Source organism: Hipposideros armiger, unplaced genomic scaffold (assembly GCF_001890085.2).
Source record: "Hipposideros armiger isolate ML-2016 unplaced genomic scaffold, ASM189008v1 scaffold_1182, whole genome shotgun sequence".
NCBI classification, from domain to species: domain Eukaryota; kingdom Metazoa; phylum Chordata; class Mammalia; order Chiroptera; family Hipposideridae; genus Hipposideros; species Hipposideros armiger.
Window position 1 is genome coordinate 143,769 of NW_017732532.1, and position 24,761 is coordinate 168,529.

At 42.9% G+C, this 24,761-nt stretch overlaps 1 protein-coding gene across 1 annotated transcript in view; it reads right to left on the reverse strand.

The window, feature by feature from the left end:
• Positions 1–24,761, reverse strand: part of GUCY2F (guanylate cyclase 2F, retinal) — a 114,558-nt gene that overhangs the window by 21,959 nt on the left and 67,838 nt on the right. The window contains 8 exon segments of the mRNA XM_019632825.1: positions 2,836–2,934; positions 7,645–7,710; positions 7,713–7,818; positions 11,482–11,593; positions 11,595–11,672; positions 12,692–12,855; positions 15,075–15,245; positions 19,826–20,091. Coding sequence (XP_019488370.1) covers positions 2,836–2,934; positions 7,645–7,710; positions 7,713–7,818; positions 11,482–11,593; positions 11,595–11,672; positions 12,692–12,855; positions 15,075–15,245; positions 19,826–20,091 — 1,062 coding nt within the window.

Below are 24,761 nucleotides of genomic sequence, written 5' to 3' on the forward strand. Positions count from 1 at the left end.
CCCCATATATATGTACATATATATCCACATATATGCACCTTTATATATGCCTATATAAAAAAACTAAAATTCCTAATGAAATAGAAAAATCCAAAAACAACCAATGCAAACAATCAATGGAAAACAAAAAACAAAACCCCAGAACATCCAAGAGAACCCAATTAACAATAACAATATAACTTATCAAAAGAGAAGCCCCAACTAAAAACAATTAAAAAAAAGAAAAAAAACAAAAAGGGAGATAAAACAAAAGATAATCAGTTTCAATCTTGGCTGAAGTCCACCAAGCTCTCCCCAGGTTTTCCTCTACAATACACACACTTCTGTGTGTCTTGTGGGGGCAGAGCTAGCCGCCTTAATATAGGTCTATTTAAGATGAGTGGAGTTATGAGGTATGATTGGTAGTTTTTTTTACAGTCTGTGTTATTTCTGCTCCTGTCTGTCCAGAGGCACTCAGATTCCTGCACCGTGGACTGGATGTGCGTCTTTGGGTACTCTTTCCACTGGGACTGTTGTAGGGTAGGGGATGGGGTTTTCAGAGCTGCTGGAAGGCCTTCCTGTGCCTCAGTAGCCAAAGCTAAGAACAGTCATTTCTTAACTGAAGCAGGAACCTTGACCTTCCTGAAAACTGTCATCCTGTGAAGTAAGATCTTGTTCAGGTTGACCCTTAAATAAAAGTCCAAGACTTATTATCACACGTGCTTTCTTATTCTCACAAGAAAGTCATTCTTCTAGAAACTGACTACAATCTAAGTAGGAAGGCATGGTTGAAAAGAACTGGAAGAAATTCCTGCTATGTTTACTCACAATGACTTCCCTTCTTTTGACAGCTCTGTACTGTTGTTGATGTCTTCCACACTAACTCATGCTCACCCAGAACATCTGCTCAAAATTGAGTTGTCCCATTCCTAAAAGTCACCTAATGTGTCCCTAGCCAGCCCTATGTGTGCCATTTCACTAGCAGCTGGTTGTCAGTAGTCTTTTGGTAGGGTAATCCTACTGGTGGGAAACACAGAGCTCAAAAGACAGAGCTCATTTCAACCACCATCCAGTTGTGTGGCAAGGAGGATCACTCCAGGGCTCAGTCACTAGTCACTTCCATTCAAGAATCAGTGGATTCAACTGGGCACAGAGGCGGTATTGATGAAATTGATTTTTGATAAGCCTGCAACATGCCCCAGTCTCAAATCCAACATGAGGTTAGAGGCTACCTCTTTATAGACATTCAATCAGGTGTGGAGTTTAATGGCATATTTCAGACATATTTTACCTTCCAGAAAAGCACACTAACCAGATCCTTTAGTGCAAAAACCACATATGTGTCCCTCCTCATGCCTTCCTTGCATTGTCAGTACTTAATGAACAACTGCGGTTTATGATTCACTCCATTTTCTTCTTCCTAGCTGATCACTGGACAAGGTGCTGCCCAAATCTGAAAATTCATTTTCTGCTCTCAGCTCTATATTTTCAATGTGAAATGTGTGGAGTTTCCCTGGTGCAGACCAGAATATGACTTTAGTCTTCTACAACCTTACATCATTCCAGGGTTCTGTGACAAATCTGCATTGCGGTTCCATGAACAATTTCACTTCATCTTGAGTTGCACTTCAAGAGTAAAGTCATGCTTGTAGCACTCCCTGGATGACTACATCCATGGCCTCAGCCATGTCTGCAGAGTTCGGAGACTTGCCCAGATGTCAGAAAATGTATTCTGACAACAGCTTCTAAGTTCTATGCTGCCTCCTTAATCAAGGCTGCACAGGCTAGATTGTCTAAGACTGGACCCATTGTACAAGCCTGTTTCTGCACATGAGTGATGAAGAGTGGGGTCAGCCAGGGCAGCATCCACTGTGATATAGGCCACCATATCATCAGGGACTAGTTTTTGTATGTTGACAAAATTTGGCAACAGCTTGTCTTGGCTAGTAACTGCCAGAGCCAGGGCTACTAAGGACTTAAGCGTTTGGGCTTTTTTTTTTAATATAAAATGCATGAAAACTATATATATAATCTATTGTTGTTCTCTATGCTTTTCCTGTACTAGCATGAACAAATCACTTTTCTCAACCATGACATTGGTAAAGAAAGGCATATTGTGATTCTGACATTGCCTCAGTAGTGATGGTACATAACCAAGAAAGAGTTGCGGGCAACAGACGAATGTCATAATGATTTGTACAGTTTTCTTCTCAAAGAAGGGGGAAAGAAGTGGTATCATTGATACCATGGATGTTTTGGTCAAAGCTAAGAGTATCACATATAAGTTGGAATTAGTTATTGAATCCCAATCTCCTTAGGTTGAGAGATTATTCCTAGCTAAATTTGAGAAGGCTATTTGACAAAGCCAGTACTCCTGGGGTCCTAACTAGCACAAAACAAAGACTGGAGCAGCAAATGTCATCCACCTAGGAGGCAGATGGCTCTGGGCATGTCTCCACAAACTAGTGGAAAAACTAAAAATATCAGTTCCTTACCTATTTCATTCTTCAACATGACTCCCCCAAACCCACCAGGGTGGCCAACTTTTTCCTTTACCTAAAGGATTTTTAAAGTTGTTTTGATCAAATACTGGCTGTTTCATTATCACTTAGCTACAGCTTTATTTCTAGAACAAAAAAAGGTGCATGTTCAATCCAACATCACCCTCTACTGGTTTGCTATTAGAGACCAGGAAAACTACGTGTTAAATCTCCTTAATCTTCTCAAATTATAATTTATTTTTCTTTAAAACATTTAAAAGTAAAATACCCTGCTCTCTTTCCCTTCTCTTCATGAAGAATCACTTTCCCAACTGTAAGAGGTTACCATCTCATTCACCCCAGTATAGATACTCACGTAACTCTGTTGATTCCATCCGAGAAGCTGTGTTCACAGTTTCTCCGAACAAGCAGTATCCAGGCATAGTGAGGCCTACCACTACAGCAACAACAGGTCCTATAGAGTAACAGGCAGTTGGGGTTACAGTCAGCAGGTATGCAACTAACACTAATAGAGGAGCACTGCCAAGGGAAGGGATGTAGCTGCCTAAAAGAATAAAGTTGCCACCAAACAGCTCTGGAACTCTGAAGGAAGTCTTGTAATGAGTAATAGACTCTTTGCCTTACAAGAAAGCAAGTTTATAACAATGCAGACATGATTACCCTTCTGATTTATACCTTTGTTCTAAGCAATAGTTATACCCAAGATGCTTATATCTGTCAACAGGGACAAATACGCATCAAACCCAAACAAGAAAAGCCTGGGCAAGGACTCAGGATCCAAACATGTTGTTTACAAGGAAAAAAATGTGATGCTTTCTTATGCGTTTGGGTTGGAAGGAGGAGTCTCATAGGGCTATCTGTCTCCCAAGCTGAGTCTATCAAGAGAATCATCGCTAAGAAAGTTGGAAAATCTGAAAAGAAGTAGAGTTGACTTTCAATCATTTGTGTTAGGGGAGTGGAAGAGCAGTATATAAAGTCGGAAATTTAAGTTCACGAACTTGCCACTGTGCAATACATTGACAGCACTGTACAAACAGCTCGGTAAGGTTTCATATCCTTGGTATATCAGTGTGCCACAGCTGTGTTCATGTCAATGTGTGGTGGTGTCTTGCTGAGTGGCATTCATTATTGTTATTGCGTGATTTTGTGTGCCATTGCAAGAATGTCTGAGCTTGAATTAGAGCAATGAACAAACATTACATTTCTTGTTAAACACGGGAAGGGTGGAAGTGAAACCAGGAACATGTTAGTCCAAGTATATAGGGATAATGCCATGAAGAAAACGGCAGTGTAAAAATGGATTAAACATTTTTCTGAGGGGAGAGAATGCATCACTGATGAAGAGAGGCCAGGTGACCAGTAATGAGCAGAACTGACAAAAAAATTGCAAACTTTGTCGAATTGTGCATCAAAATTGTCAGCTGTGAGAAGCATAACAGACCAAGTAAACATCAATAGAGAAACAATTAGGAAAATCTTAACTGAAAATCTTGACATGAGAAAGGCGTGTGCAAAAATGGTCCTGAAGGAGCTCACCAATGAGCAAAAGCAAAGAGAGTCAAAGTTTGCCAAGACCTTTCCAAGAGCCAAGACAATGTTTTGCGCCATGTTATCACTGGTGAAACATGGGTGTACCAATACGACTCTGAAACAAAGCATCATATTGCACAGTGGAAGTCAGCCAATTCTCCATCACCAAAAAAGTTCCATCAGGCCAAATCAAGAGTCAAAACGATGTTGCTAAACTTTTTTGATATCAGAGAGATTATGCATTATGAATTTGTACCACCTGGACAAACAGTTAACCAAGTTTACGGTTTGGAAGTGCTGGAAAGCCTGCATGAAAAAGTTAGATGAAAACGACCTGAACTTTTCGTCAACAATTCATGGCTCTGGCATCATGACAATGCACCAGCTCACATAGCACCACCTCACTGTTTGTGAGGGAGTTTTTAGCCAGGAAACAAGTAACTGTATTGGAACACCCTCCCCACTCACCTGATCTGGCCCCCAATGACATCTTTATTTACCTGAAGATAAAGTAAATATTGAAAGGAAGGCATTTTGATGACATTCAGGACATCAAGGGTAATATGATGACAGCTCTGATGGTCATTACAGAGAAAGAGTTCCAAAATTGCTTTGAAGGATGGACTAGGTGCTGGCATCAGTGCATAGCTTCCCAAACAGTGTACTTCGAAGGTGACCATAGTGATGCTATTCAGCAATGAGGCGTGTAGCACTTTTTCTAGGACGACTTTGCAAATTTAATTGTCAGGCCTCATATATAGATAATCCAAGAATAGTTCCTATTTAGACTTAGAATGGTTTTTGTTCTTACATTTTAATATGGCCATCTTAGGTGCTCCTAGAGTAAATATTACTTAAAAGAACTTCAGCAGCCATACTGAAAACCTAGTTCAGGAGTATCTAGGATGTTTTCCATGTTCACCTTTCTGGTCTCCACTCTGTTTCTATGTTAAAATTGTTCAGCATTATCTTTTTGATGCTTCATGAGTTAGAGAAATCAATTAGTGTTTTTACTTCAAAAAGTTCTTTCTGAACTTTAATTTTTAAGAATAAAAATAAGAACTACAAAACTTATATTTCTCATTTTAATTTATTTCTTACCCATTCAGAAGCATTCATTGAGCACTGAGCTAAGCACCAAGGGGAATAAAAAATAAATGTAAGATATGGTCTCAGTTTTCCAGGAGTTAATAGTCTAATTGAAGAAAAGAGTTTACCAAACAGGAAGCAATTAACCAACAACCCAAGACAATGTATGACTGAGGCAAGATAAATACTACCGGCAGAAGAGCTGTAACATTAATACTTTTAAAAATGGGGGAGAGGTGCCTATTAGGGCCTGATTCAGTCAAGAAGGGACGAATGGAGAAGGTAGAATTTGATTTGGATCTGGAAAGGTGGGTAGGATTTGAATAGGAGAAAGGGAACATGAACCAAAAGGTTTGTGGTTGGGACTGGGCTTCGAATTTGGGGGAATGCATAGAGAAAGCAGTCTGTGTAGTTCAGGTGGCTGGCAAGAAGCTTCAGACAAGGTTGGATATTGAGTTGTACAAGTTGGAGGATCTTGCACAACTAGATAATATTGAGCAGGAAATTATGTGATGAAAATGATTGTACTTTTTTTCCTCATATGCATTGAAAGGGTAGAAAGTATAACCAGGGAAACCTGTTAGATAGCTGTTGCAGTAATACAATTATAAGATTGTGAGTACTGGAAAGGAAGTGATGATGGTGGGGGTGAGGTGTGAAAAAAGACAGACATTATGAAAGGAGAGCCAACAGACTCGTTGGCTGTCTGATTGACAACCATGAGGAAATTGGCATGTATTTATGAAGTTATGCTGGTTTACGGGAAAAGATGACTTGAAGTTTTAGATATGTTGAATAGGGAGTAATGGTGAATCTTCCAAGAATAGACATGCTGAATGGAGTTGAAGATGTGAAACGAAGTACAAATGAGAAATGAAAGCTTTTCTTTAAAAAAAAATTACCAAACACCTACTATGTGCTAAGCATTCAGGATACATATATGAGGAAGTTGTGGTTCTAGCCATCCATCAAAGATTTTATTTTAGTCTAATGGAAGGATAGATAAACAAACATAGTTTATGCTGATGACTATGAGAATGATGGATAGACAGAAGTAAGGGTGGAAGAAAAAGATGCTATTGTAATTATCCAGGCAATAGATGCTGGTGGCCTAGCCTTGAGCAGTGAGAGTCAATAAGAGACAAGACGAATTTAATAAATATTTAAGAGATAAAATGTTCAAGACTTAGTAGTAATTGGTTGAATGGTGAAGGTCAGAGTGAGAGAGGAGTCAAGGAGAATGATTCCCATCACTATCTGGAATAACGAGGTGAACAGTGATACCACCAATTGAAATAAGAGAATAAATACAGAAAGAAGAGAAAGTTCATGTTGGAAGAAAATAATTCTGTTTTGGATGTGTTACGTCTGACATCTGTGTGGAACATTTAGGTGGAAATGTCAATAGCAAGTCTGATATACAAGGCTGAAACCTAAGGAAGAAATGCTGAAGTTGTGCAGTTGGAAGTCGTCAGCATACAAGTAGTAGTTAAACCATAGACATGGATGAGATCACCCAGAAGAGTATGTAAGGAGGGAAAAAACAGTGGATGAAGGACAGAACCATGGACAATATCAATAACTAAGGAATAAGTAGAGACAGAAGAAATATCAGACAATGGTAGAAAATGAAAGCCAGGCTGGAGTAGGTTGAAAAGTGAATTAGAGGTCAGGATATGCAGAAAGCAAGGAGACCACAACTCAGAGCTTTGCAGAAAATGTGGGAGCAGCCACAGTTAGAGAGCAGGGATTGCTAAGAGAGCCAGTAAATAAAATAGAAAAGCATTCAGTGAGTGAGGATCATGTCAGAAAAGCCAACTGAGGGATATTTTAGGGAGGGTTATCAGGAATGCCAAATTCTGCAGAGTTAAGGACAGACTAGGACTGAGAAAAGTAGTGAGGGCTGAAGCCAGATTGCCAAGGGGCTAAAGAGGGAGTGGATACTGAATAAATGACATAGTGAGTGTCAATCACTCTTTTAAGATATTTGGTAGAAAAGGGATGAAAATGCTGGGGAAAGAAAAGGAGCCTAGAAGAGCAACGTGATGATAAAGAGGACGTGAGTGGAGAGGGGAGGAAAAAGGGCTAATTGGTGAGCTATCTGTGACATCAAGTGAGGTATCTGTCAACATACCTGTGAATGTGTGAAGGTAGATGGGAATGATACAGTGAAATCCCTTTCTTAAAGATATTCAAGCAAGTGGGGAGAAATGTGGGAGACAAATACCTCAGGAGTGGATATTTGAACTAATTAAATCAATAGTCCTAAATACAACATATGCATGGTGATCTTGTATCACGGTCAAATATGGAAATATTGGCTTTAACAAGAAAGGTAGACTGAAAGGGTTTGGTGCCTTGAACAAGGACTGCTGCCCATTGGGAAGAGAGTAAACTGGAGTAGGCTTAAAAGAATTATGCAGCACTAGACACCTGAATGACCCAGCTGCCGGTAATCAGGGAAGAGTTACCCTCTTCCCCCTTTTCTAGTCTTCCCTTGAGATGCACAGGAATATCATCTCTTGCTTTAGCTGGTCATTGTTACCTGGGTGCAGGCCTACTTGCATCTGGACTGGCACCTGTGGCATGTGCCACATCTTGAAGGTACCCCGGAGCTCAGTATATCTAGGGACAGGTTTGCAATCTCAGCTGCATGCCTACTGCCATTGCTCTTTGGGAGGACTGAGGCCACCATGTAAGCATCTCCAGTGGTCTCTACCTGGGTATCGGGGGAAACAATTAGCAAGTAAATAGCAAGTAAATAATCTCTCTCTCTCTCTCTCTCTCTCTCTCCCCCCCCCCCCGTGTGTGTGTGTGTGTGTGTGTGTGTGTGTGTGTTTCACAGAGTTTAAAGGATATGATCGCAGCCATGTGTTCTTCTTGTAAAGTGGGAAAGACAGAGAGAGATTTTCAGTGGTCACAGGCCTGGCTGCACATTAGAATCACTTCAAAAACTTTATTTAAAAAATACTGAAGTCTAGGGCTGGCCGAGTTGCTCAGTTGGTTGAGTTATCTTAAGAGTGCAAGCTCTGAGCAACAAGGCTGCTGGTTCAATTCCCACATGGGCCAGTGATGCTGTGCCCGAGCTGAGCTGTCGCTGAGCTGCCAACAGGTGGCAGGATGGCTCAGCTGGTGAGAGCATGTGCTCCTAACAACAAGACTGCCTGTTCGATGCTGGGCTATGCCCACCCGTAACTAAGATGGAACTTGCCACCTTGAGCTGAGCTGCCACTCAGATGGCTCAGTGGATACAGCATGCACTCTTAACAACAAGGCTGCCAGTTCAACTAAAAAAAATGCTGAAGTCTAGGTCCCACACCCATAGATTATAAAAGAAGTGCAGCTACTTTGCAGGCTCCTGGCTGGTCCTAGAGAACTATCAGGCTCCAAGTAATTCCTGGGGGAAGGAAAAGGAGAGATTTCTTTCTGGGACTGTCTGTGTGTATCCATGGGGAGCACTGCATGAAAAGGTGCACATAGTGCTCCCCCACAAAACATTTCTCTAGGTGATTTCACATGAATTAGCTCGGGCAGCCTTAAGGCAAGTACAGGAAAAGGGAAAGGAAGGAGGCGGAAGAGCTCATTCCTTCCATTTTGCTTTGCTAATATGAGAAAGTTAGTTCTGTGGCCCTATTGGGTATGAGAACTGGGTGTTTTACAACCAGCTACCTCCTCCTATCCTAGTGGCTGCCTCTTAAGGGGCAGAACTACTAGCCCTCAACTGCTTCTTGCAGGGGGCAGTTACAGCTGGATACCTGGAGATAAAGGCAAATCTGTGTTCCTCATCTTCCCTACAGAAGTGTGCTTGCTCTATTAGGTGACCAGTAAGTTGGAGTTTTCCAAGTAAATCCAAAAGGTAAGTAAGCTAAAAGGACTTCTGTGAAATCTGCCAGTCAGGCTCTGCTAGTGCAAGTTTGGATCCAGTTAAAATCCATGTTGTCCTAGAGAACTGCATTCAAGAGTACAGTGGTTAAGAGCATAAAACTCTGAAGTCATGCTGCCTTGGTTAGAATCCCTGAAGCACCATTTATAAACTGAGCAATCATGTAACCTCTCTGTGCTTCAGTATCCTTCTCTGTAAAATAGGGATGACAGTACCTACCTCATAGAACTTTGTAAGGACTAAAAACTTAATACATGTCAAAGCTCTTAAGACTTGCATGGTGGATGATAAATGCAAGCGTATCATCATCATCACCACCATCATCATCATCGTCAATGTTGTCATCACCCTCATCACCAAACTGCTAAGTCTTGAAATAAGCCATAGGATGGCGGCTAGGACTCAGCTCCAGAGAAGGTTTAGTAATCAGCTAGTGGCCCTTCATCATGGTTTCCTATAAAGCCAATAACAATGATCATTTGCACTATGGAACCTTGTAGCTCAGCATGCTTTCACCCAGGGCCTCCCTTGCCTGGCACACTTTGAGAAAAGGATCCTTCCTTTCAAATAAGCATGCCTGCCTGCACAGAGGAAGGCAATGGGTACCATACAAATGCTTTATGGGAGGGAGAAACTCGCTGACTGGCCATTATCAGAGACTGGTGGTTGAATCTTCAGCTTTGAGTCAATCACCCAGGAGTCCCCAAAGACATGAATGAGGAGATTAGAAGGGAAGAGAGCATGGGTCCTGCCTGGCCTTGGTGTGAGACTGCTGTGGGGAACTGTGGGTTGCATAAGCCAACATAATCATAGAGAAAGGGAAGAAGAGGTATAAGAAGGGGTCTGTTTGAGATGAGGTGGTGGAAGGAGAACTGAAACTGAAAACAAATCACCAACTTCATAATTCTGCAGTAGTCTTCTCACTTCCATTTCAGATTATCAAGTACCAGGGGAAGTGATTCCAATTTTACAGGTAAAGAAAATGAAAATACAAACAAGTTTGGAGACTTACTGTGGGTTCAAGTTTTATTTCCTTTGCACTGTGTTTGTTATTTATAAACAGGACTAAAAATTAGATTTTGTTTTTTGGACTCATATAGCTCTGTCCTGGAAACAGCCCACTAACTCCTTACTGTAGCCATGAAGTACCAAAATACCTTATGTCCTCATCCCTAATACCCCCAGCAATTGTCTGAACAGTATCAGCTGGGTTGATTAAACCAGTGGCTGTGTTACTACCCAGGCTGAATTATCTTGGATTTTCTTTCAACTGGATTAGTTTTCAGTGGTTTGTTTTTCTCTTCAGGCTGCTTGAGTTCAATGAGTTGAGACAGGTAGTCTGATTCCATGGATTTTTCCTCCTCCTTGGTCTCCATGTGTGTTTCTTGATTTGTTTGCAGCTCCTGCTGATTGACAGGTATGATGTCTATTTCTGAGCCCTATTTAGGTGGCTTGGCCTAACCCTGAGGCTCTCAGCCTGACCTGAAAGGGCCCTGTCTAATCTGAAATAAACACACTGCCCTGTGTGTGATTTAAGATTTGGAGCATTTCTGACTACTGTGAATGATCCAATGAATGGGGCTACTCATTCTCCAGCTCTACCTCGGTTCCTGGGACAGAGGAGCTGTCTAAAGTTTGGGATGCCTTCAGCAACCATCAATAGGACAAGTATCCATGTTGCAGACAACATGGAAACATCCCTACACAGCTATGAAATTTTTAGCAATTTTCTGCCTAGGGACAAGATAACACATAAAACCAAGGGTAAGGAAGCATGATGCCGAAATGAGTGAATGTAATCATCTGTTGTCTACTCATGTTCTGCAACCTTTGATAGGAAGAGTGGAAATTGACAGGCTGGAGGGGTGGGGAAAGGTGGGAGCAGGGGATTGCAACTTCACAATGAACAACTTCCCCAGACTTCAGACCAATAGGCATGCTTTTTGTTACCCTGTAGTAATCCCAAAGAGCTTCAGGTCTAATAGGTCTTTGACATGTGTAAGGCTAGAGTTCCCTCCTGTAAAACAATGGTACCTAAGAAGGAAATCAAATTTTAACACCATGTATTAGATCTACACAAACTTTACCAAGATGAGCACTGTTTCAGTTACCAACTATGGACAAAACACCAACACTTCATCTGTAGCCCCTTCAGTGCCTACCATGACACTGCCTACACTGTGGGTAGTAAGGCACTGAAGTACAATAACACTTTTGGACCCAACCACTTCTTAGTCCCAGTTCTAGAAAACAGCTCAAAAGAAATCTGACCTGTTGCTGTGTTGAGACTGTTACTTTGTAAAGTGTGAAATTATATGCATTCTATCTGGCTTTCATTTCCAATGGGACACCAATGGAAATTTTAAAATTTATTATTTAAATTTTAATTTCTAAATAACAACATTCAATAAAGTTGCATCCTTCAATTTTGAAGTACACACAGATGAGCCTCATATACAAATTTCTCTCTTGAATATATTTCTCTGCTAAGTAACTTACCTTGTAGAAATCGTGACTGCCAATGATAGCATCAAAGAGTGTGTATAGGTCATTGATAAGATCAACCACCTCAATGGGCTCACTCATGGCTGAGATGGTGGTGAAGCCCAAAATCACTGAAATAGAAGATGACCAAGTCAAAACCCTCAGGTTCGACCATGCAGCCCTATTTGAGAGATTCATCAACTGATCTGAAAAAGCAGACACAGCTATTCCTCAAAGGATACAGGCCTCCTCCATGCCACACACACACATCTGCTAGAATACAGTTTCTCCAAAAATCACTGCCAAGTAAATGATGGAGAAGAAAATGTCACCTGGATGAAAACATTATTTCATTTATTCTATAAATATATATTGAGTGCTTACAATGTATGAAGCACTGTGCAAGGTGCTGGAATACAGCACTGAACAGGCAGCCCTGTTTGTTCCTTTGTGGAGTCTTTTCAGCTCTCTATCCTTCTTCCTCAGCTCCTACCCCACCATGCCCTTGGGGACTGTTACCTGGTGGTTGCCTTTGCAACAGACTAGTTTCCCCAGTTATTTCCTAGAAGATCATGTTACAAGCATAAGGTATCTTGGAAAATTTGGAAATTGTAGTAACAGATAAGGCTTTCAACTAAGGGAGGAAAAACCTAGAAAAACAACCCCTGCTAATTTCCTCTAGGACAGCGGTTCTCAACCTGTGTGTCGCGACCCCTTTGGGGGTCAAACGACCCTTTCACAGGGGTCGCCTAAGACCATGGAAAACAAAAAGATACTTACATTATGATTCATAACAGTAGCAAAATTACAGTTATAGAGTAGCAACGAAAATAATTTTATGGTTGGGGGTCACCACAACATGAGGAACTGTATTAAGGGGTCGTGGCATTAGGAAGGTTGAGAACCGCTGCTCTAGGAGCTCAAGGAATTGCCTCCTTTTACTCGGTCAACTTCCAAGCAAAGTCATGAAATGCCACATAGGAAAACTGAGGCACCAACCACTTAAATGACCATCATGATCCACAGGTAGTGGAAAATTAGAAAGTGTGCTCTGCTCTCTTGATTTCCGATTCTTCTTTGATTTGAAGGTGTAACTCAAATCTCCTAGGAGTAGAGAGAGTGCAGTAGAGAGGGGAGGGAGCAGTTAGTTGATGGGTAAATTTCTTCTATTTTTAATAGAACACACTGTTACAAAGATTCACACTCCTCAGGTGTTCACACATACAGTGGTAGCATCTGTGTTAGAAGCTTTTCCAATTTCTGATTTTCAATTTCCAGCTCTTCAGTTCATGCCCAGATCAAATCTTCCAAGTTGCTAGAATATTGCTCCAACATCCAAAGCATAGAGTCAATGATATTGGTCTTCTTCCCTTTATTGAAAGTTTTAAACTGGACATAAAACAGAAAGAGGACCCAGGGAATTCTTACTCCCCAAACTCAGAGATGATGGAGTAGGACCCCTTATCACAAAAATCTCTTCCTCTAAAATGCCAGAGTAGGAGGTGAACCCAGGTAAAAATAGCAAAATTCACCACCTGCCCTTATTTTCACCCTGGCCCATTCACAGGGCTCTTTTTCTTTGAGTAGTTCTTCCCCTACCCTTATGTTTCTTTCAAGTCTCAGCAAAGGGTGCTCTGGGCAGGATCTTTCAGTTCTGAGATGCTAGCACATGAATAGTAGCCACTTCAAAGGCAACAGGATTTGGTCTTCAACCCAGGCCAGTTGTGAGTGGGATAAGGGGTAAAAAGGGGCAAGGAATGCTACTTTACCCTTCTAGATCATCGAGTTACTAAATCATCCTTATCTTCTAATGCTACTGCATTGCTAGTTCTTGGGCAGTGGAAAGTTTCTTAACCTCTTAAATATGACCCAAGATCTACAGATTTACCCCTATTTCTTACCATGGAGTCCAGGAATAATGGTGTCCCTAGGAACTGCCCTTCATGTCAGTTGGGGTCATGTGAAAATTCAACTGGTCTTGCCCCATCCTTTAGAAATAGAAGCATGCCACAGATTTTTTATATATCCTCTTGGGGCCCTGTTCATCTACAGAGATGGGGAGTTTGGCACAGCATTGGAATCATAAGGGGGAGTAGCCCCTCCTTGCTACTGTATTCAGCATGCACAAGGCTATGTTCACAACAAAAAGTCTGGTGGTGGTTTTGCTGAGCAGACACCTAGGAATCTGTCCCAATGAACCCTCCTACAAGGCTGGGCAACACATGCTCCACTTAGCAGTCAATGCTACAAGGCCTATACTAGGAGTTTTCTTCTGAGCCTGGTCCACGTCTACATGTCCACCAAGGTCCTGCAGCTAATCTCAGTAGGCAGATCAGATGCTTTGGACTCCCCCTATTGCCTAACCCAGGGAGCCTCACTCTCCTCTTCCCATTTAAGTTTTATTAGCTACAGGGAGTTGGGAGGCTACCCTACCCCTGTCTTTTAGACAGTCTAAACTTCCACTGAAGCATTTCAGTGAGGGCAGCCCCAGCAATGTCTTGTTTGAAGGTCGTATGACGTTCACTCTTTCTGTCACCGGCTTCTCTGCTGCCTTCTGAAATAACATCTCTAGCATCAATACGAGGGCAAATGGCTTTTTCTCCTGCCTCATGGTGAGTTTTTAGAAATTTGACCTTTATGGTCCTTTGCCTTTTCCATACTATTGAACACCTGTTTGAGTGTCCTCAAGAAACCCAGCCAGGCTAATGGAGGCATTGTTAGCTGGGGACATGGATGACTTCATATGCAGGGCCCCTCAGGCTTTCAATCCAACTCTTTCTTTTTTCCGCCTCAGATACCTGCCACTCACAAAGCATTTCAGTGCTGTACTCCAGCCAGGCTCGAAAGCCTCTTCACCAGAGCTGACACAGCACTCACAGAGAGCACCCTCAGTTTCAGTATCCTGTAGTTTCAACAAAGCCCTAAACTGCCTGCTCCAACATAGGAACCACACCCTAGCTCCCTTAGCAAAACTCTCTGTCCTTTCCTCATTTCCCCAACTCTAAGGAAAGAAGTAGCTTATTTAGAAATTCAGTATCTTAAGGAGAGAGTTCATCACTTTTCATGCACTCTAATGCTTCAAGTCGTTCCCTAGGAACCTAAGGAATGCCCTGCTTTTGTACTCCACGTTTACACTTTCTTTCATCTTTTACACACCCTTTCAAGCACTCCATATTTTTCCTGACCCTCCCCAAACAACCTGACATTACTTAAATTGTATACTGGCCAGAGTTCTGTGGGGTCTGTAAAGCAAACATAGCTGTATGAGGATCCCCATCTATTCAATGATACCCATCTTGTGACCATCTCAATGCTATTACCTTGCAAATGCCTGGTGGTTCAAGTTCATCTTTCAAAGCTTGGGTAGGTCAGGTTGCTGATGGTCTAGAACAGAGGTTCAGATACAGAAGAGCACCAACACCAACCCCTGTGTTCTCAGAGGACGTGCTGCGATGCTCCAACCCCAAAGGCCTCTAGGTAGCCACTTCCATGCTCCTTCCCCAAAAGGAATGTCTTTTTCTCTTGCAAGAGCTTCCTACCACGATATGACAAGAACCCAAGGAGTTAGTTTAGGGTAGGGTGCAGTCTAAGGTTCACACAGTCCTTACCTGGTTAAATAGTTCATCAAAACGTGGCCGCTGTTCTGTACCCTCAGCCCAGCACTGCTTCATAAGCTGGAGACATTCTGGAGGGGCATGCTCAGGAGGGACCACCGGTCTGAACACAGGAGGAGACTTCTTAAGTCTATGATTTCTGTCCAGAAGCAAGAAGAGAAAGGTCTACAAATCGTGGGCAAAGCATCAAGATGTAGCAAAGATAATTGAATTGTAGCCAAGAAATTTCAGGTCAGGAGAAATCACAGAAAGCCCATCTCTTTGCCTTCTCCTTGGGTGGAACGAATATAAGTTGTATCTGAGCAAAGTTTGCATCAGTCAGTTGAAAAGGGGATGAACATTCATCAATTGAGCTATTGGTGTCATTTAGGCACAACTTCATCCTGCTTCTGCTAGGTTTTATATGCGGCCTATCTGGTGTCGGTTATAACACTCCAGGGACCTGGCTCCCTTCACTCATCCCTAACTCATATAAGCCTTCCGATCCCCACAGTAGACACAATTACACCCCCCACCACCAAGGCCCAAGCCCAGCTCAGATCCAGACTAGTGCCCCGCCTGGTCCCTAAGGAAAGGAAATTAAGAACTCCAGTAAATTGTTCAGGGCCTCACTGGGATCCTCCTGGCTGCTGGTCTTTAAACTCCACTTTTAGTGGAACATTTATCAGACTATGGGCTGAGTGAGGACTTTGCATGCATTGTTTCACTTGATTCACATTCCACACAAATGAGGGAGGAACTCTTCATTTCTCAGAAGGGAAACTGAGGCAGGGAGAGAGAGTAAGTAATTTACTTAAAGTCACATGCTAGTAAGTGACAGAATTCAAATTTGACCCAGGAGGTCTCACTCTACTACACTGTCCTTGTTCCTAATGCCTCAGACCTCAGCTGGGAGTTTGAAACTCCCATTTCAGACCAACAACCATTAGTCACCAGCGGTCTAGGTCAGTCAGACTGCCTGTCTTACAAAGACAGAAAACTCCCTGGAAGTAGGACAAAATGGTTAGCCTTCAGTGGACCCAGCAACCCGTGCTAGGCTTCAAACTGGTCTCTCTGCTTCCTGCCTAGCCTTTTCCAAACCATCCCTAAAATATGACTTTGGCCATGTCACTTTCTCATTTAAAACCAATTCATGACTTATAATGCACAGGATCAAATCCAAGCCCTGACTGTCTCTTCAGTTTATTGTCTATCCCTAGTCCCCTCTCCACAACCCCAACTCTAACGTTCTCATCATGATCCAAACCTTGCTTGCCCCAGCAGTGTGCCCTTCCTATTGGCTGCAACACTCCAACAGTGCTGCTTCATACCATGAGTGCCCCCTTATCCTTATGAAAGAATTCCAGCTGTTGCCTCTGGCTTCTCAGCTCCTTGTGACACCACACCTTCTGCTCATTTAACCCAGGTTGGCCTATACCAATAATGGCTTCTCCATCACAGCACCCTGCTCTCAATACAATATATGTCATGTGAATCAACCCCTTGGGGTGTGACCACCCCAACCACTCTCTAGTAGAGAGAGTCCTTGTCCCTTTCTCAGAGCACCATTGACTTGAATGGGTCAGCTCTCTGTGTGGGTCCAGCATGATTCACGCCCTTGAGGAGCTCACAGTCCAGTTGAAGAGATAAACAATGACCAACAATATAAGTGCTCTAGCAGACATACACACACATGAGCACAGAGGGGGTGCCTCACTCACACTGAAAAGGTCAGAGAAGGCTTCCCAGAGGAGGTGACAAAGGGTGAAGGAGGCAAGGTGAGAAAAAGGTGAGGCCATTCCAGTTACTGTGAAGAGAATGTGTGAAGACACAGAGGAAGGAGAGACCAGGGTGCTTTCAGCGCACTGCCAGTCATGTGGTTTAGCTGGAGGTGGGGAGTGACAGAAGATAAGCCTAGAGAGGTTGTTAGGGGACAGTCTGTAAAGAGCCTCACATGTCATGTGAGAAATGTGTGCTTCACTTAACAAGTGATGGGAAACAGTTGGGGGGCCTTGAGTGGAGGAATGATACTGTACTCTGAGTGGGGCAAAGGGTAGCTAAGTATTTCGGGGTTTTGGTTTTGTTTGCATTTTTTAAATCACTTGTTTTGAAATAAACTTAGACTTCCAGAAAAGTTGTAAAAAAAGTACAGTTGCCTGTATACCCTTCACTCAGCTTCCCCTAATGTTAGCAATTTACAAGTATATCACCATCATACAAGTAAATTAATATTGTTACAATAGTGTTACAAATCTAGAGTCTTTATTGTATTGTCATCCATTTCCCATTTAATATTTCTTTTCTGTGCCACAATCCAATTCACTATTCCATGTTGGATCTAACTGTTGTGTCTCAGTCTCCTTCAACCCTCCAATTTTTTTTAAAGGACTTTCCTTCATTTATTCATTTCACAAATGGTTTCGAATACCACTCTTTTTTTTTAAAGATTTTTATTGGGGAATTTGGGGGGTGGGAACAGTAGTGCTGGAGAATTGGGGGAAGGGGAACAGAGAAGTTGCTGTCCTTTTGTTCTTCAGTCTAGTTGTGGAGGACGTTGCTTCACTGGCCCAAGTTGGCACCATCATTGCGCTCTTCCCGGGTGACGCAGATCAGTCGCTGGCTTCTGGATGGCCGCTTACTGCGACTGCTGGCCGCTCACGCTGGCTGCTGGCTACACACGGTAGCCCATGGCAACCCACTGCCACAGGGGCTGCAGCCTACGCCGTCACCGGTGACTCACAGGCAGTCCAGCTCCAGGTTGAGCTGTTGTTCAGCATCTTAGCTGTGGAGGGCAGTGTCACTGGCCCTCATGTGGGATCCGAACTGGGGCCCTCTGGCATTCCAAACCAGTTCTTAACCATCGCGCCACTCGGCCGGCCCCAACCCTCCAATTTTTGATGGCTCCTCATTCTCTTCCTGTCTTTCATGACTTTGATACTTTTGATAACTATTGGCCAGGTATTCTGTAGCATGCCTCTCAGTTGGCGTGTGTCTGCTGTTGAGGTTATTCACTTTTCTTTTAATTGGGGAAGGGGAACAGTTAGGGAATTGGGGAAGGGGAACAGCCAAGTTGTTCTCCTTCAGCCTTGGTTGTGGAGGGCGCAGCTAGCTCAGCTCCAAGTCCAGTCACCATCTGGCCACCTGTTGGCAGCTTGCGGCAGCTCAACTCAAGGTGCCGTGTTCAAACTTAGTTGAGGGTGGGCATAGTGCACCATCCCATGAGGGAGTCGAACCGGCAACCTTGTTGTTAGGAGCACGTGCTCTCACCAATGAAGCCATCCTGCCACCTGTTGGCAGCTCAGCGGCAGGTCAGCTCGGGAGCAGCATCACTGGCCCATGTGGGAATCGAACTGGTGACCCTGTTGCTCAGAACTCGTGCTCTTAACCAATTGAGCCACTCGGCCAGCCCAAGGTTATGCAATTTTGACGAAAATACCAGACATGTTGTGCCCTCTCAGTGCATCATATCAGGGTACATGGTATGGATGTGCCTTGATCCCATGGTTAAGGTGGTATCTGAAGGATCTTTCACTAGTAAACTTGGTATTTTTTTATTAGTTTCAGATATACAAAGCAATGTAATAGTTAAGACATTTACACCCTTCACAAAGTAATAACTCTCTCCCCCAAGCTACTACCCCTCTGACATCTTATATAGCTGTTACAATTCCATGGACTATCTTCCTTCGTCTACGTGGAGTATAGCATAAACTTAGTATTTTTCCACTTGTAATTAGTAAGTATCTAGTGGGTTCATGCTTTTAGAATGTGCAAATATCCTGCTTCCCCTCAAACTTTTGCCTATTGGTTGTTTTTTTGTTTGTTTTTTTGTTTTTAAGATTTTATTGGGAAATTGGGGGAGGGGAACAGTGTTGGGGAATTGGGGAAGGGGACCAGCCAAGTTGTTCTTCAATCTTCGTTGTGAAGGGCGCCAGTTGCCATCTGGCTTCCTGTCAGCAGCTCGTGGCCTCTAAGCTCAAGGTGCTGTGTTCAATCTTAGTTGTGGGTGGGCGTAAGTGCCATCCCACGTAGGAGTTGAACCAGCAGCTTTGTTGTTAAGAGCGCATGCTCTATCCACTGAGCCATCCGGGTGGCAGCTCAACTCAAGGTGCTGAGTTCAGTCTTAGTTGCAGGTGGGCATAGCCCACCATCAAACAAGCAATCTTGTTGTTACACCAGCTGAGCCATCCTGCCACCTGTTGGCAGCTCAGTGACAGCTCAGCTCAGGTGCAGCATCACTGGCCCATGTGGGAATAGATCCGACAGCCCTGTTGCTCAGAGCTCGCGCTCTTAAGCCAGCTCTTAACCAACTGAGCCACTCGGCTGGCCTTGCCTATTGTTTTTTCCATTCATTTGGCTATTAGCAAAACATTTTGATGGGAGATGAGGATGAAAGCCTGCGACATATCACAGGGAAAGTATAGGAGGACTTTGCCATCCAGAAGCATCATGAGGGACACTGAAATACCTGGCAGGAAGTGTCTCAGAGGAGTAGAGGGAGCTGCTAAAGTAAAAGGTCCTGTAGGTCTCTGGCTAATGTCACAGTTTGGAAAAGGACCAGCTTCTTGGGTGGGGGGATTTCTTACAAATGCCTAAAGCTATCTGTTTCCAGGTCCCACCTGCACATAACACAGGCTGCTTGCAGACTAGCAGGCAGTTAGTGCAAATGGATAACATAATTGTGTTCACTCTTCTGGCAAATCACAACACAAGTCTGGGTTGGCCTAATACTCTGGGTAATGGTGACCCCTTGTGCCATTTTCTCATCTCCCGCTTACTTCAGCAGCCAGATCCATCATGCAGAATGGGGTTCCCCGGTCCATCACTTCTTGCTTGATGATGGCAAAGCTATAGACATCTCCTGCAAAAGAACTTAACCTGCTGCCCCTTGGGGCTCTCAATAGTTAAGGGGCCGTGCACAGCAAAATCTGAAAAGAAAGCATTGTGTATTGAACGCAGGGAGGATTAACTGGCAGTATTTGCAATGCCCTCAAGGGCTCCAAGGGTGCTGTTTCATGGACTGCTTTGTATTCTTATTAGACAATTTTTATTAGACAGACTTGCATGCTAGTGCCTACCAAGGGCCTGAATCTATGAACCTAAGGAATTACATACCAAGAAAGCACACTACTCTCCCCACACCAGGACCATGCAGGTAGAAACTGCAGAGGTATAGGGAAGGGCATAGAAGCTCAAAGTAGAAAAACTATCTGGTGTTTGCTTTCTTGCTCTCTTGAGCCTGCAAGTAGCAGTTGGCAGGCTTCCAGGGAAAGGCAAATGCACTGCCAGACTGGTTGCCATGGATTTGTTGTTTGCTGAGATCTATATGTGTCTGGTAATTTGATTTTGCTGGAGCTCAGGGATTCACAAGTTGCTTTCTTGGGGTCTTCTCTAAAAGGATAAGAGGATTCCCAGGCCTCCTCTGTTCCTTACAGAGCAAAAAGATGCAGCAATTCCTTCAAGTCAGTTCTTCAAATAGTTATTAAGGGTCTGCTATGTACCAGGCACTGTGCTAGTGCATGGGATGGTTCCAGAGATGAATTGGATCTTGCCCTTGCCTTTGCAGAGTTCACAGACTAGTGGATAAGACAGACATATGTATCCCTAATTGCAAATACAAGATAGTGATGAGGCCCAAATATAGTGCAGGAAAATGTATCTATTAAAAGCCAAAGCTAAGGACTCACTGTTTGCTCAGTTGCGTTTCAGGCCCCATCAGGGTAAAAATATATTAATTCTGCTTCCAGAGAGTTATGACAGTCAGAGACCCAGAAATATTTTGGAGGGCTCTTTAAGTGATATGTAAAGAAACACACATTAACACTATAAATAATAGAATAGTCAAAAGTTGGAGGGAGTGTTTTACATTGAACCATATGAAATTGCCATTTCTACTGGTCAAAAATGGTTAAATAGTGACAGTTCCGTAAGATTCAAACAAATAAAAAAACTGAGCTGATCAACTTAATCCAGGAAGTCTTCCTGGAAAAGTTAAATCTTAAAGGAGCTTGTTAAGACTCGTGAGGATGCAATTTCCTAGAGCTGAGAGAGTAAAGGCTTTCTCCTTAGAAAGAACAGTATGTGCAAAAGAACAAGAGATAGAAAGGAGCAAATTGTGGATAGGGGTGGTGGTAAGCAGATTAGCTTGGCTGAAGAGAATGGCTCTGTTAAGAAATAATGAGAAATGAGAAATGGGATTGATGAGGTGGGGGAGGGACGGTGGCTTGAAGAATGAGGGCAGAAGGTGAGAGGCCCTGAGAGCCAAATGAAGGCATTTGGACTGAATACAAAAGACAGTAGGGGTGCAGGAGTTGGAGAGGGATTTGATGAAAACTGTGTTCAGGAAGATTAATCTGGCAAACTGCACAAACTGGATTGAAGAATGAGAGAGGCTGGAGTCAGGGAGACCAGCTAGGAAGTTATTACAGTAAGAGCTGGAGGCAAGGGGAAAGGGCCCTGAATAGGGGTGGGGGTGGCAGCAGCAGGATGGGAACCAGATATATCAGAAGACGACAATGGAAAAGGAAGTGACAGGACTGGGGGTAGCTCAATGTGCTCTGAGAAGGGGAGAAACTTGCAGTAAACAACAAGTAGTTGATCGCCAGATAGGAAGGCTAGAGAAGTGTGTCTGCTGAGGGTAGAGGTGGCAGGGAGAAAGTACTGGCTTACTTTTCATCTTGTTAAATTTGGGGTACCGGGAAGGGAGTCCAGGGGAGAAGTTCCTATGAAGCAGGAAGGAGAGTGAAAGGTTTGAGGTTATTTTGGTTTGTTAGTGAAACCCAGGAAAGAGAAATTCACCTTGAAAATTCCTATTTTAAGCCAATCCTGATCAAAATGGTAAAACAGGGAATTCTAGCCTTACCCTCCATTATATACTCATCTTCTCTATTTGACCTCCAAGTAGCCTCAGCCTTTGTCTTCCCACCCCACCCCCACCTGCATGAAAGTATCTGATACACTCCCTACAGTGATTTTGCTCTTATGTCTCCTTGTCTAGGTAGACTGATATTTACACATAAAACTGAAAAGATTGAATGATACTTAAGTCAAAGGAACACATTTCTGACCATGGGATCTCAGGCATATCGTTTTGGAGAGAGGGTAGGAGGCATAGTTGGGAGCAGGGAAAATGGGATGTGGCTGCTTCTGACTGGCATCCTTTCTCCCTGCACATTTAAAAGCACAAGAAGGGAAAAGAGGACAAAACTCTCTGGTAAAAAGCTGGGTTATTAAATACAATCATTACCAAATAGTATTTTCAGAGAGCACTTACATGTATGTTGTTAATGGCTAAAATGAGGCTTTATCTGCACTATACTTATATAATTGAGAGTAGACAGTAATGAAGACACTTACAGCCCACCCCATTTCCCCATTCCCACTCCAGAGCCAAGTAAGAGCCACTATCTACCATTAGACTTGAACTCTCAGGCAAACTAGAAAAATTACCTTAGCTTGTTTTGTATCTGCTGGAGGCAGTACTAACTCGGAGCCTTGCTATGGTGATAAAATCACCCTTAAAGAGCCAGTGTGGTGCAGTACAAAAGAGCACAGAGCTGGAAGTCAAGAGACCTGGGTTCAAAAACCTCAGCTTGGTCATGAATTAGCTCACCTTTCTGAACCTCAGTTTCCTCATCTGTAAAATGGAAGTTGAGCCACATGAGCACCAAGAGCTTTCTAATTATAAGATTCTATTAGTCTTGTCATCTAAGGGAGGGAACAGCAAGTTTCTTTATTTCATTGTATTTAATCCATTCATTGATGCAACAAACATTTATCCTGTCAGGTAGTAAAAGGCACTGAGGGAAGAAACCCTGTTTCTAGCCTCACAGAGCTTATAGTTTAAATATGGAGAGAAAACATCTAATTAAACATGTAATAGCAACAACGTATGGTATTACAATAAAGTTCAAATCCCTACAGGATCATAAAAAAAAGAACTTCACCTAGCATAACGGGTCATGGAAAGCCTCTTGAATCAGTGGTATTTATGTTGAGCCTTAAAGAAGGAGGAGGATTTAGCCAGACTCTGGTGAGTGTACAACAGAGTGGGGAGGGAAGAGTGTCCCTGGCAATAGGCACAGCATGTGTGAAGGTCTGGAAGTAAGAGAACGCCTTGTATAAATAAACAGCTGAAAGGAGTTCAGCATTGATGAAGCATAGACATGGAAGGGGAGTGAGTAAGCATGAAAGGTCTGCAAGGCCCAGACCATGCAGGGCTCATAAGCCATGAAAAAGAATCTGAGCTTTATCCTAAGAGCAATGGGAAGCCCTTCAATGAATTTTGGCACAGCTTTAGCATGATCAGATCTGCAGTTTAGAAAACTCCCTCTGGCAGCAGTGCGTGAAGAATGGATTGAGCATCCCGAATGCCATTGCAATTTGGAGAGTGAAATAAAACACTAAGGGAGAGAGAGGAAGAGAAAAAGTCAAACACAGTCCACACAAACACACACACACACACACACACACACACACACACACACACCACCACCACCACCACCATCACCACCATCACCACCCCATTACCACCACCAACAACAACAACTATCCTTTCCTCACTCTAAAACTAGAGTTTCTTAAGTTTGAAAATTGTCAACCTGTGAATTAAATGGAACTCTGGGAAGCTATGCATTGTGTTTTATCTTTTGCAGATGACTAATTTTGACAGGAAGCTAAGTACTTGACACTGAAGCTGTTGTCCTAACATCCTAGCACTAACACCAGGAAACTACTCCAATCATTGGAATTGGAATCAGCCAAGTAAAAACCATAGGACTAAGTCGACAACAAGAATAGGGAGGGAGGGAAAGAGGGAAGGAAGGAAGGAGGAAGGGAGGGAGAGAGAGAGAGAGAGAGAGAGAGAGGGAGAGAGAGAGAGAGAGGGAGAGAGAGAGAGAGAGAGGGAATATCACCTTTTGTTTTATTTGTTTTTGTTTTTGTTTTGTTTTTATTACTTGGAGCTTCAAGTCTTCCAAATCTTGGATGGGCAGAGAAAGAGGAAATTGTAATATAAGTTTTAATTTAGCTGGGCATAGTGGCTAGTCTTCAGAAGACCAGAATTGAATCCCTGGAACTGCTGATAAATAGCTGTATGATTTGAGAAAATATTGAGGCTTAGATATATCATCTGTAAAATGAGAGAGTTGAACTAGATCACGCCCTAAAGTTTAATATTCCACAAGCTTTGTTAAGCACAAAGATGATGCCACTGATGACTGGACTCTCTGTCTTTATCTGTGCATGTGTCTCTCTGTCTTTCATTCTTCATTTTTCCTGTGTAGTAAAGTCAACAGTTGTAAAACTTATTGGTCATCAGAACAGTCATGATGCATTTTGCCTATGTTTTTCAAAGGTCATTTATTTATATAAAGAACAAAGATCAATCACTGATATATTGCCCGTTTTGTTCAATAACCTTTTGCCATCTTTCAGTGAGTTTCATAATTCCTCGTTCATAGAAGGACCTGTCTATATTTGTGAAAAACTGAACAAGGTGCTGATTTACAACCTCATCTGAATTGAATGTTATACCACGCAAGGAGTTTTGAAGAGAGCAAAACAAGTGGAAGTCTGACGGCGCAAGATCAGGCGAGTATGATGGGTGTGGCAACACATCCCATCTAAGCTCCAAATATTCTTTTTTTTTTAAAGGGGCTGCTGCCTACGCCGTCGCCGGCGACTCACGGCAGCCCAGCTCCA